Source organism: Thalassophryne amazonica, chromosome 15 (assembly GCF_902500255.1).
Source record: "Thalassophryne amazonica chromosome 15, fThaAma1.1, whole genome shotgun sequence".
In the NCBI taxonomy this organism is placed as follows: Eukaryota; Metazoa; Chordata; class Actinopteri; order Batrachoidiformes; family Batrachoididae; genus Thalassophryne; species Thalassophryne amazonica.
In genome coordinates this window covers 40771378-40785798 of record NC_047117.1, presented here as the reverse complement: position 1 = coordinate 40785798, position 14421 = coordinate 40771378, and the positions used below count along the sequence as shown (strand labels likewise).

At 42.1% G+C, this 14421-nt stretch overlaps 1 protein-coding gene across 2 annotated transcripts in view; it reads right to left on the bottom strand.

The window, feature by feature from the left end:
* Positions 1–13604, bottom strand: part of b3gntl1 (UDP-GlcNAc:betaGal beta-1,3-N-acetylglucosaminyltransferase-like 1) — a 265373-nt gene extending 251769 nt beyond the window's left edge. Inside the window, exon 1 of one of the 2 annotated variants that reach the window (XM_034189061.1) lies at positions 13369–13604. In XM_034189061.1, the coding sequence (XP_034044952.1) occupies positions 13369–13413 (45 nt within the window). In that variant the 5' untranslated portion in view covers positions 13414–13604. The remainder of the gene's footprint in view (positions 1–13368) is intronic. The other variant, XM_034189062.1, reaches the window with a different exon arrangement.
* Positions 13605–14421: the final 817 nt, after the last annotated feature.

Below are 14421 nucleotides of genomic sequence, written 5' to 3'. Positions count from 1 at the left end.
CCTCCCCCCCAAACGACATGTAGGGACCAACACCCCCCAGAGGGCCTCCCGCCAGCTCCAGGAGTAATAACCACGACTGAGGTCCCTCTGGGATCCAACGTCACCCACGGGGACTACTAGCGCCTCCCAGAGGACCACTCGTCAACCCCAGGAGACGCCTCCCCTCATGACCAATGGACCTAGCCCCGGCCATCCATGGCTAGATGGGCCTACAGCCCTTTCCCCCCCAGAGGACACCACAGTCAAACCCTGAGGGCGGAAACTGGGGGGGGGGAAACAAAAAGATACCCCAAACCCCCCCCTCCCCTCCCGGGTGCAGAGGCTACCTGGGAAACGCCCAGCACAACCCAACTGCACCGCTCCAGCAATGCCGACACCACGGCACACCCGGCTGGAGTCAGAGGAGAAGAGAGGGCATAACAAAAAACAAAAAGAGAAAAAACAACCCAAGTACCACCCCATCACCCCCCAGGGGACCGTTCCATCTAACCCTGGGGAAGTGAAACAAAAAAAAAAATAAAAGGAAAAACAAACAGACCAACACACAGTTGTTTGGGTCCCCTTTTTTTTCTTTTTTTTTTTTTTTTCGTGTCTTTTTTTGCCCGTTTTCAGACAGGCTGCAGGGTCACAACCCCAGACAAATAGTGGAAAACAAAAAATAAAAATCCCACACAAAAACCAACTCAAACAACACCCACACAAAATGAACTAACACAAAACAAATCAGTGAGTTATACCGTCAAGCTCAACCAAATGGAACACACCTGTTCCTACTCAAGAGCTTGACGGTAACGTGATTCAGTCACCACAAGGGGGAGCCAGAGTGCTAAAAATGAAAAAACCCCTTTGGCGACAGAAAAAACAAACGAGCTGCTTGTATGTGCGCAGCTGAGTGCAACACACAACCAAAATGTGCTCAACTAAATAACGCCGGAGCTGAAACAACAGACGCAGTAGTTACCTTTATCCGGGGAAACGGGGCTACGACTGTAACACAGGAAGCCCAGCGACCCGTGCTAACAGAGCTCCGCCGTGCGCGTGAACCCATTACAAACGCACTCTTGCAGCTCCCGTTTACACCTCTTATCCGGTCGGAGCGTGATGCGACGCCGTCGCCAGTCACACTCCACCACGACCCACGGATAAGGCACAACACAGGAACACGGCTGCAAGAGAGCACAAATCAATATCCAGTAATGGGTTCTCAAACACGCACCTTCCGGGCGGAGAGCCCCGCAACTGATCCGGATAACCACTGAACGTCTGCTGCCGCCTTCCCGGCGCGTTACCGTCTCTGCTACCGCTGGGTCCGTGATGTTTGGCCAGAGACTACTGTTATGTGTCGGACGCAGCTCGGAGAACCGACCAGCGTTTGAAGGACCAAGTATGAAATAAGCAGAGCACGGTACAAAGGCTAACTGAATTTAATGCATAACAGTGATAATATAATAACAAAAGGTGCGGCCTGGCGTGGTGCGCTCCCAGCAGCGCTAACGGTCCGGAGCCAGAAGCTGTTTCGGACCCAAGGACCCCGCCGACACCCCCCAGGTGGCCGCAACAACCGAGTCTGTGAAAGAAGGAACCATTATGTGAGTCCACACTCTACACACAGAACACTTAAAGGTGTACAAACAGCAAACACTTCCTGGCTTGATTACTGATCAGCTTCCCAACCTGCAGGCATGGAACATCCAGTTCACAAAACTCCACTGCAGTGGAAGCTGATACATGACTAACAAACAGCTCAATACAATAAGGTGTGAGGGACACCACATTTACTGACTGTATAACTGTTAGTCACAAAATCTAACGTACCTCAGGAAGTGTGCTGACGAGCGTGAAACCTCACCCCCTCCTCTTTCACAGACTGTGCATCAAACCTGGACGTTCTCAGCATCCGCTGCTGATGAGATGGCTCCCGAGACGACGATCTCACCCGTCTGGTCACAAGGTCGAGTCTCTGGCAAATACACACTGTGCACTCCAGTGTTAAATGCCAACATGTTCCAATCCATCCAGATGCACCACAGCTGTGAGTCCTGACGAGTCGCAGGTGATCAGGGTGAGGTCCTGACAGCCTCAGCAACACAGCCACTCAGTCCCAAACGCACGCCACCTGGGAGGAAAACCAAAAGACAGAAACAAACCGGCAGCCAGGCCCCCCCAGCCATATAACATCCAGGTTGTTAAAAGCAGCATTTCTCTTTTAATTCGGGTTGCCTTGTATGTGTCTCCAGTGATTTTTAAATGAGGAGGCAGCTGTTGATTAAATAACCTCTTAATTTTTGCTCTCTGAGTGACACATGTGGTTTGAGCTCACCCTGTGTTCGAACACATTTTCTCTTTTTTTTTCTTGTTTCCTTTGGTTTCCTTTGTGCAGCTCCATTTAAGTGATAAGCTGTGACTGAAGTTATTATGGGGCTGAAATCAAACAGTTTAATATTGCTAAAGATGAGCACTGATACAGAACGCGAGCATGCTAAAGAGTGATTTTACACACAACGGAAGAACACAAAGTGAAAAGTTGGACTCACAGGTGTCAAAATGACTGTAAATCGTGGAAGAAATAAAGCAAGCAAGAAGAAGCCCAGAGGTGACTGTCCAGGAGTTTGGTATATACACATACATACATACATACACACACACACACACGTTCTCAAATTGCTATGGATGGGTTGATTGTGATTTGTGAATCTTGTATTGTGTTTAGGGGTTTTATTTTTTTCTTTTGGGAAGTCATGTGATCTACACAGGTGTACTGTCACAGTTGGACTGACGTCACACGTGACGTAATTTCAAGATGCCATCTTTGTTTGGGGGAAATATGAGCACGTCTGCAAAGTGCGTTGTCTCTCTACTTCCAAGTTTGTTTTTAATATAATGTCATATCAGTACAAAGAGAATTTGCCACCTGAGGTACTGAATAGATACTGAAAGAAGCTGGAGTTGACAGGAATCCGAAAATGCCTGTATAAGATTATCGCAGACAATGACCAGAGAGCGATTACAAAGACGTCTAAACATACATGATCAAGAGACCACATGAGTATTCTTTTTTATATATAAGAATATATTTAGGAAATATGATGAAATCTGATGATTTACGGACATTTATGCTGGCTATACGGTCGCAAATAGAGCTTTAAAGTGGCTAAGTCCATCGGTTGCACGGTTTATTTTTCTGTAGGTAATTTGGCCGGCGAGGCTTACCATCAAGCCGAGGGAGCATTGTTGCCACAGTAATGCTGTATCAGAATCCATATCAAATACTTTCGTATGGTAGCTTAAACTGACCTATTTCGGCAGCGGTCAAGCAGAGGCTGCATCATTCCAACAGCGGTCAGGGTGCGGAGTAATCCATCAAACATGAAAATCCATCAAATGTGAAACAGTAATTCTGTATCAGAATCCACATCAATACTTTCATATTGTAGCTTAAATTCACCCATTTCGGCGGCTGCGGTACGTGACTCTCTCGCTCTCAGCGAACAGTACTAACACCAAGCAGCACGCTCAGCCGGCGTTCTGTCAAATTGTGCATCTCATCACGTAAATTGACAGTTCTGCGTCCCGACTACACTGCGCATGCGAAGTTGCATGGAGGACAGAAATGACATTCAACAGGAATGACATCTTGTCAGAACACCAGTCAGGGCGCGGAGTAATACATTGAAATGTGAAATGGTCGAATATCTTGCCACTCTTACCCCAATATTATACAGTCTGAATCTCACATACTTAACCAATCAGATTTGTGGAAAAAAATGTAACTGGATTAGAATAATATCATTTAAGCCCTGGTCACATGGAACTAACGAAGGACACCGAAGCCAAAACGAAACAAGAAATCTGGACTTACACTGACTTTCGGAGACATCGTTTTAACTGTCGCCCAGCTTCGTTTCTGTAGCTGGCACTTTGTTAGAATTTTAAAACTGTTGAAAAATGTGTACAAATCCTGACGACAACCTCAATTCATAAATATTAATACAAAAAGTACTTACCAGTGATGAAATGGACAGAACACACATAGCAGTGAACAGACTTGGGACTCCCCTTTCCTTTTTGTTGATACTCCCATCTGTGTTTACAATGGCCCCGTCGATTGCAGTAAGCCATTTCTAACGGCTGCATTTCTCAGATGGTATTATATAGAACTGCCGTTCGGGATAACTCTCTTTGTTGGCTGTACAACCCGGAACATAACAACTTTTGGGCATTGTTGTGCTGCTTTTGATGTTACCAAAGTCACTTGAATCCCCCAAAACAAAGATGGTTGCTCACTTCCGGCTCGGAAGTTCCCGGATGTCCGACTGTGAGAATGTAATCAACGTGCTGGTGTATATAATTAAAGTGGCCACCTTATTGTGTTGGCTTTTTTGTTGGTCACAGAGAAACCTTTGGCTCCACACTAGTTGTTTTTCCTCCATCATTTTTTCAACTTTGGGTGCATAAACAGAACTGCACATTTAATGACTGTCAGTACAGGTGAACTGCAGCCTGACGCACAGATGCGCACAACTGTGCAGTAGTGTCTTTTTTACTACGTTTAAAGTAGACCTGCACTGAAATAAATGCAGTCAGATCTTTGGACCAAAAAATGACATATTTACACATAAGATCCTTCTGAATGTAGTAAAGTAAATCTGCAAGCCCAGATCTGTCATTCAACAGAGAAATCTTTGTTTAAAAATGACAAATTTCCTGGGTGAAACTGATTTATGCAAAACCAATGTGTTCTGTACTGACAAATGGAGACCGTTCGTTCCCGTTTTCTTTGCAGCGCTCAGTACAACAGGGCTGTTCGCTGTCACCGGCTCTCTTCGCGACTGCTCTGGAACCGCTAGCTGAAACAATAAGAACCCACCCACAAGTGAAGGGACTTCAGATCAGAGACATAGAAACGCGCATCAGCTTGTACGCCGATGACGTAATTCTGTATTTGCGTAATTCTGAGGACTCTATTCCGGTTGTACTCAATTTAATAACATCTTTTGGTAAAATATCGGGCTACATGATCAACTGGTCCAAAAGTGAGTTTATGCCTCTTTCCAAGGCGTATTCGCCAGGTTTTCTGCAAGGGGTTCCATTCAAACTAATTGACAACTATTTCACTTACTTAGGCCTGTTTATACCTAAGGACCCAAAGCTGATATTTAAACTGAATTTTATTTAATTTATATCAGGCTTAAAGCAGAATACTGAATGCTGGAAACTTCTACCTCTGTCTATGGTGGGGTGTATAAACTCCATAAAAATGGTCTCTCTTCCTAGATTTTTATATTTATGCCAGAATCTCCCAATCTACCTTACTGCTGCCTTCTTTAAAGAGTTAGACTCAATTACCTTATCTTATATCTGGAATGGCAGAAATGCCAGGATCTCAAAAATACATTTACAGAAACCTAGAACGGAGGGGGGACTGGGCCTCCCGGTGTTTAAACGCTACTACTGGGCTGCTAATGTTAGAGCATTGATTTTTTTGGCGATAGGGCCTGCAAGATACTCAGACCCCAACAACACCAGTGTGGGTTAAAATGGAAGCCAACTGTGTGAACAATTCCTCTCTGCCAGCTATGCTATTTTCAAAGTTTGAGAATTCAGAGTTTCATAAGAGTCTATCTTTTCCCTTAAGGCAGTCAATAAGAATTTTAAACCAAATTAGGAGCTTTTTGTCATTACCAGAAACATCAGTACAGGTTTCTATATGTTTTAATCATGGTTTTATGCCTCCTTGGCATGACAAGTCTTTTTGTGTTTGGAGACAGAGGGGCTTGGTGTCTATCAAAGATTTATACATTGACAGTAAATTTGCATCATTTGATCAATTGAAACAAAAGTATACTTTGTCCAATTCACAATTTTTTCGGTACCTGCAGGTCCGGCATTATGCCCAAACAAAATTTGAAAATGTAAAAAATTTCCCATTCGAGCATTTTTTTTTTTGACATTTTTAATAGCCCTTCTGACTCCAAACACTTGATTACAAAAATTGTGCACCTGCTTGATGACCTTGACGATCAATGTTGCACTAACTGGAAAAATCAGGGATACCTGGTGTGGTGAACTGGGTATAGAGTTGTCTGATTCCAGGTGGAGCGCATGTCTGTCTAACATTCCTACTTGTTCTTTGAACAGCAGGCACCAATTAATCCAGTTCAAAATTGTTCACCACTTACATTACTCAAAAGCCAAACTGCACAGAATCTATCCCTCGGTTTCTCCAGTGTGTGACAGGTGTAAGGTTCCTGTTCCTCCTTCATTTCAGCTTTGGGTCAGTGAAAAGATGACCATAATTCAAATGGTGAAACTCCGTCTTAGTTCGATGGACATCTTTTTTAGAATCTGGGGTCCATTTCTACATCATTTTGACATTGTGAATCTGTAATCATTTGTAACTGTCACGCATCTGAGCCTTGTTTGTTTGTTTGTGTGTTTTCTTGTATTATTTGAAAAAATTATAAATATAAAAAAAAAAAGATATAAACCTCTCTCAGCGGCCATGGAGCTCTGCGGCTCCGATTACCGAGATGTGCGGCGCTGCGGATTTTGCCACAAGAAGTCTGTCCTTGCGAGCAACAGCTGTCACCGGCCGCTTCGCATTAAAACAGCGAGCGTAGTCTCTGGACTTGTGCCAAGTTGGCTGCACCTCCATTCAGTAGACAGGGAGGTGGTGCTGGCTGCACAGCATACAGGGGGGTGGTGTGAGTGGCCCGCTGCGGCGTTTACCGAGCCTGCAGACTCAGTAAGCGCATCGGAGGCAGAGAGCGAGGCATCGGGAAAGAACGTCGCCCGCTGTCGATGTCACCGCTGATCTGAGCATGCAGAGCTGTATCTCACATTCATTGCTGCTTACTTTTGGATGTTGAAACCAGGATGTGTATAACAGTAATATTACTAACAGATAAAATCAATTTCAATGCGAGATCAGACTGAAGGTGCGAGTTAGGGTTATGACTACAAACATTTTTTCAAAACTTTCATTTTCCTGATGTTGCATTTGATGAACTTTTACCCATAGATCACTTTTTTGAAGTTTATTTCATTGGATCATGAAAAAAACCTGCCGCACCTAGCACCACATCACTTTTAAAAATACACGAGTTTACACAATACTATTTAAAAATAACGTAACAAGAAAAGAATTAACAAGTATCAAGAAATAACAAGAAAATATATACAATATTGCTAAAATATATTATTAAACAATAATTAAAAGAAATAAAAAATAAAGGTAACATAGATGATGGGGGAGGTGATGGTCTAGTGGTTAAGGCTTAAGGTGTTAAGGTTAAGGTGGTTAAGGCTTGAGTCCAGAAGATCATGGTTTAAAATCCCCACCTGACTGGAAAATCACTAAGGGCCCTTGGGCAAGGCCTTTAATCCCCTATTGCTCCCGGTGTGTAGTGAGTGCCTTGTATGGCAGCACCCTGACATTGGGGTGAATGTGAGGCATAATTGTAAAGTGCTTTGAGTGTCTGATGCAGATGGAAAAGCGCTATATAAATGCAGTCCATTTACCATTTATATCAATCAATCAATCAATTTTTTTATACAGCGCCAAATCACAACAAACAGTTGCCCCAAGGCGCTTTATATTGTAAGGCAAGGCCATACAATAATTATGTAAAACCCCAACGGTCAAAACGACCCCCTGTGAGCAAGCACTTGGCTACAGTGGGAAGGAAAAACTCCCTTTTAACAGGAAGAAACCTCCAGCAGAACCAGGCTCAGGGAGGGGCAGTCTTCTGCTGGGACTGGTTGGGGCTGAGGGAGAGAACCAGGAAAAAGACATGCTGTGGAGGGGAGCAGAGATCGATCACTAATGATTAAATGCAGAGTGGTGCATACAGAGCAAAAAGAGAAAGAAACAGTGCATCATGGGAACCCCCCAGCAGTCTACGTCTATAGCAGCATAACTAAGGGATGGTTTAGGGTCACCTGATCCAGCCCTAACTATAAGCTTTAGCAAAAAGGAAAGTTTTAAGCCTAATCTTAAAAGTAGAGAGGGTGTCTGTCTCCCTGATCTGAATTGGGAGCTGGTTCCACAGGAGAGGAGCCTGAAAGCTGAAGGCTCTGCCTCCCATTCTACTCTTACAAACCCTAGGAACTACAAGTAAGCCTGCAGTCTGAGAGCGAAGCGCTCTATTGGGGTGATATGGTACTACGAGGTCCCTAAGATAAGATGGGACCTGATTATTCAAAACCTTATAAGTAAGAAGAAGAATTTTAAATTCTATTCTAGAATTAACAGGAAGCCAATGAAGAGAGGCCAATATGGGTGAGATATGCTCTCTCCTTCTAGTCCCCGTCAGTACTCTAGCTGCAGCATTTTGAATTAACTGAAGGCTTTTTAGGGAACTTTTAGGACAACCTGATAATAATGAATTACAATAGTCCAGCCTAGAGGAAATAAATGCATGAATTAGTTTTTCAGCATCACTCTGAGACAAGACCTTTCTGATTTTAGAGATATTGCGTAAATGCAAAAAAGCAGTCCTACATATTTGTTTAATATGCGCTTTGAATGACATATCCTGATCAAAAATGACTCCAAGATTTCTCACAGTATTACTAGAGGTCAGGGTAATGCCATCCAGAGTAAGGATCTGGTTAGACACCATGTTTCTAAGATTTGTGGGGCCAAGTACAATAACTTCAGATTTATCTGAGTTTAAAAGCAGGAAATTAGAGGTCATCCATGTCTTTATGTCTGTAAGACAATCCTGCAGTTTAGCTAATTGGTGTGTGTCCTCTGGCTTCATGGATAGATAAAGCTGGGTATCATCTACGTAACAATGAAAATTTAAGCAATACCGTCTAATAATACTGCCTAAGGGAAGCATGTATAAAGTGAATAAAATTGGTCCTAGCACAGAACCTTGTGGAACTCCATAATTAACTTTAGTCTGTGAAGAAGATTCCCCATTTACATGAACAAATTGTAATCTATTAGACAAATATGATTCAAACCACCGCAGCGCAGTGCCTTTAATACCTATGGCATGCTCTAATCTCTGTAATAAAATTTTATGGTCAACAGTATCAAAAGCAGCACTGAGGTCTAACAGAACAAGCACAGAGATGAGTCCACTGTCCGAGGCCATAAGAAGATCATTTGCAACCTTCACCAATGCTGTTTCTGCACTATGATGAATTCTAAAACCTGACTGAAACTCTTCAAATAGACCATTCCTCTGCAGATGATCAGTTAGCTGTTTTACAACTACCCTTTCAAGAATTTTTGAGAGAAAAGGAAGGTTGGAGATTGGCCTATAATTAGCTAAGATAGCTGGGTCAAGTGATGGCTTTTTAAGTAATGGTTTAATTACTGCCACCTTAAAAGCCTGTGGTACATAGCCAACTAACAAAGATAGATTGATCATATTTAAGATCGAAGCATTAAATAATGGTAGGGCTTCCTTGAGCAGCCTGGTAGGAATGGGGTCTAATAAACATGTTGATGGTTTGGATGAAGTAACTAATGAAAATAACTCAGACAGAACAATCGGAGAGAAAGAGTCTAACCAAATACCGGCATCACTGAAAGCAGCCAAAGATAACGATACGTCTTTGGGATGGTTATGAGTAATTTTTTCTCTAATAGTTAAAATTTTGTTAGCAAAGGAAGTCATGAAGTCATTACTAGTTAAAGTTAATGGAATATTCAGCTCAATAGAGCTCTGACTCTTTGTCAGCCTGGCTACAGTGCTGAAAAGAAACCTGGGGTTGTTCTTATTTTCTTCAATTAGTGATGAGTAGAAAGATGTCCTAGCTTTACGGAGGGCTTTTTTATAGAGCAACAGACTCTTTTTCCAGGCTAAGTGAAGATCTTCTAAATTAGTGAGACGCCATTTCCTCTCCAACTTATGGGTTATCTGCTTTAAGCTACGAGTTTGTGAGTTATACCACGGAGTCAGACACTTCTGATTTAAAGTTCTCTTTTTCAGAGGAGCTACAGCATCCAAAGTTGTCTTCAATGAGGATGTAAAACTATTGACGAGATACTCTACCTCACTTACAGAGTTTAGGTAGCTACTCTGCACTGTGTTGGTATATGGCATTAGAGAACATAAAGAAGGAATCATATCCTTAAACCTAGTTACAGCGCTTTCTGAAAGACTTCTAGTGTAATGAAACTTATTCCCCACTGCTGGGTAGTCCATCAGAGTAAATGTAAATGTTATTAAGAAATGATCAGACAGAAGGGAGTTTTCAGGGAATACTGTTAAGTCTTCTATTTCCATACCATAAGTCAGAACAAGATCTAAGATATGATTAAAGTGGTGGGTGGACTCATTTACTTTTTGAGCAAAGCCAATAGAGTCTAATAATAGATTAAATGCAGTGTTGAGGCTGTCATTCTCAGCATCTGTGTGGATGTTAAAATCGCCCACTATAATTATCTTATCTGAGCTAAGCACTAAGTCAGACAAAAGGTCTGAAAATTCACAGAGAAACTCACAGTAACGACCAGGTGGACGATAGATAATAACAAATAAAACTGGTTTTTGGGACTTCCAATTTGGATGGACAAGACTAAGAGACAAGCTTTCAAATCAATTAAAGCTCTGTCTGGGTTTTTGATTAATTAATAAGCTGGAATGGAAGATTGCTGCTAATCCTCCGCCCCGGCCCGTGCTACGAGCATTCTGACAGTTAGTGTGACTCGGGGGTGTTGACTCATTTAAACTAACATATTCATCCTGCTGTAACCAGGTTTCTGTTAGGCAGAATAAATCAATATGAATGCAGTCCATTTATAGATAAACATGAACATGCCACTCAACAAAGTCTGCTGCCAAACTGGTGTCTAAACACTCTTTGTCAACCAGAAAAGCATCACAGGTGCTTCAAAGTCTGGCTGAAGATGGAGTTAGTGTCCCAACACCATCACAGTCTGTTGTCTGGCGTCGAACAATCAGAGATGCTGAAAAAGTTAAGAACCGCCTCATGGAACTGATCTCTGAAGAGAAATTTTGTTTGCATTTTCTTATGGTAAGAAAACTGACAATAAGGAGTACCAAGTTGTGTACTTGAAAAATGACAGAAGAACATTACAACTTGGCATTTTGGCTTGTCACAGTAGAACCACTGCAGACATCTATATACCAAGATATGACCTGCTTGATGAGTACAATGCATGAAACAGTATTCAGATGATCATCTCTGACACAACAGCAGTCAATACTGATCACAAAAATTGTGTTGTAGCCAGGCTTCAGAGAACATTTCGACACAAGGGATTCGATGAACCTCAATACATCGGCTGCCAGCACCACATTCTTGATCTTGTTCTGCGACATGTGTTGGACTTCTTTTTTCCTATACGGTCACCTAACATTAACTACGCGTTTGTGTGGAGAAAAGATTATGTTGTTTTGCCCCTGTCTTAAAGTAACCCTAATGATGTACTTATTATTACACTAATTGCACGAATTTGTTTTTGTAGCCACTAACGACTGGGAGTGAAGCATGCTGGGGTCATTCTGAACTGGGAGTGAAGAGCTGGGGTCATTATGTTTTTGCAAGAGGAAATAACTTTCAGATGCCTGTTGATTAAAGGAATTATGTGCGCCAGGGAGTTTGAGATGGCCACTCACCCTCCCTTCGCGCACACACTAGAAAAGAGGGGGCAGAGCCATGCTCCGATAGAGTCTGCTGCGGGTTACGTGAGAACGCCCAGCCGGTTGACAAGCGCACTCTGCCGAAGGTGTTGGCTCTCCACCTTAAAGGCGTCACGGTAAGAGAGAAAGAGATATTTTATGCGCTGCAACCACTTGTGTTTGATGTAACTGCTTTTGTGGGGAATAAATATACGCCTGTTTGTTCTAGCAAAATGTAGTCTGTGTGATCATTTCTGTGTGCCGATCTGACCGAACCTTGTTTCAAAACAGCGTTTATTGATGAGATTTTGGAACAGTATGATGATTTGCAAAATGCACACATGGGCACAGAAGTGATACCAGAATATGAGAACTTTGGCTGGAGACATGATTTTAAATTCCTTTTTGAGCTGTGTGAAGCATACAAGTTTGACAAAATGGAGGAAAAATGGCCTCACATCAAATGGCACAAGCTGCCATCACTTCACAGGGCCAGGTGGAACTCACGAGGAATTTTAGCACTTATTGCATTTTTCCTTCTTGCAAAGTGGTGAGAACAGATGAGGGTAACTTGCGATTTCATTGCAACTACATGGTCGCGGGCCTGGTTTTCTAACCAACACTATTCAGACACAGATTATGAAGTCCTGCTGTCATCAATATCCAAACTTAAGTGTCCCAAAGCTGTGAAATGCTTCTCTACTCATAGTAGCTGAGAGAGCTGTAAGGTTGATGGAGGAGGTTTGTTTTACTTGCAAAATAGACAAATATCTTATCAGCAAATTTATTAACACTAATACACAAATCTGAAACACTATTAAAAACACGACAAATGCGATATGTACTCATTTTCATGTATTCCTCATGTATATTGTATGTAAAACTGACATGTTATAATAAGGAGTGATTGAGCCGCGAGGTGTTTTAATGTGAAATATGAAACTGTCTTAGGTGCGGGAGGTTTTTTCAAGGTCTGGCAAAACCATAGTCATTTTTGTGAGTTTTAGGTAAAAGTTCATCATTTATAACCCCAGGTTAATAAATTTGAGATTTGTTATAACCCTAGCGCGAGTGCTCCGTATTCTCCCCGACGTCATGGAAATGACCCGGATGTACAAACTGTTTTCGCGGAGGGCTAAATTTTAGCTGCAAATTTGTCATTTTTAAACTAAGATTTCTCCGCTGAATTACAAATTTGGGCTTGCAGATTTACTTTACTGCATTCATAAGGGTCTTATAAATACATATCAGCTATTTCTTTCTGAGATCTGACCACATTTATTTCAATGCAGGTCTACTTTAAAAAGTCCCTCAACTTCAGGGCACGTTCTGCTGCTGCACTGCACTCGGACCACAAAGACGGGACCAGACCAGAGAAAGCAGACGTTGATGCCCGGCGTTCCCTCACGTGACAGCTGATAAAATAATTGTACGCCTCCAAAAAGTCAATAGCTCCAAATTTTAATTTCTCGCAATATCACTGTCGATGTTCGGGATCAAGAGTTGGCAAACTGTCAAGTCATCTTCCCATGTTTTCTTGACTCAACTGATTGAGGCCTGGACTTTTCTGCCTACCAGTCTGTGCGCATGCGCGGGAGAGTGGGACGTAAACAACAGCGCTGTTCTATCATGAAATCACTTTTGAACATTCTTCAAAAAGCTAACCACAAACACGTAATGCTCCTATAAGATTTGGTCTCATACACGCGCACGGTACTTATCATTTTCGAACACAACCAGAATAAAAAGGAACATGACTCACCACGTCCACGCCGGCGCTCTGCGTGGCTTCCCTCCCTGCCGCCATGGAGCCGCAGTCAAACAGCTGCCCGCCGCCTTTCACAATTCCAAATGTTCAAAGTGGGATCTAAGGAATGGCGACGTCTGACCAATGTTAGTAAAACACACCAGATTTGAAAAGCAGAACTAGAACTGAAATCAGATTTTTTTTTATATATTTTCTCGAAAAAATTATTTCTTCTTCGTCGTCCTCTTCTTCTGCGTCTTTTTCTGTCTTGTATTTCATGGTGGTTGGGAAACCAACTTAGTTGTGAATTGTCGCCACCTCCTGGATTGGAGTGGTGCTCAGTGTTGGTTATATGCAGAGAAGAAAAAAAATCTTAAAATTCATTTCGACACTTAAATAGTATATGAGATGAGGAACTGATAAGGAAAACTCACTATCAATCAATCAACATATATTTATAGCAGCCAGATGGTGTCCAAAGTGCTTTACAGGAAAATCAAAGATCAAGAATTCACAAATATAAAACAAACATACAATAGAGTTAAAGAGGCACATAAAAACAAAACATGTCATAGCACCACTACGTTTAAAAAGCCACTTTAAATAAATAACTCTTGAGCATTGATTTAAAAAGTGGTCAGAAATAGTGTGAAAATCAGGAGGAAACCTATTCCACAATCTGGGGCCAACAAACGCAAAAGCATGATTGCCCCAGAGTTTACATTTTGACCTCAGAACATGTAAGTAAAGTTGACAAGATGCCTTTAATGTCCTATTGTAAGTGCAGAGAGTTAACATTTCAGACAAATAGGATGGTGCAAGGCCATTAATAGCTTTAAAAATAGCTTTAAAAACAAAAGTCAAATCTTAAAATCAATCCTAAAATAATCTGGAAGCCAGTGGAGTGTAGTAATATAAAATACAGGCGTAATATGCTTCAAGTCTGGAAGTGTTTGTTAACAGACAAGCAGCAGTATTGTGCACAAACTGGAGGCATCCAAGAGGCATCTGGTTAGTACCAGCATAAAGTGCACAACAGTACTCAAGTCTAGAGTTGATGAAAGCATG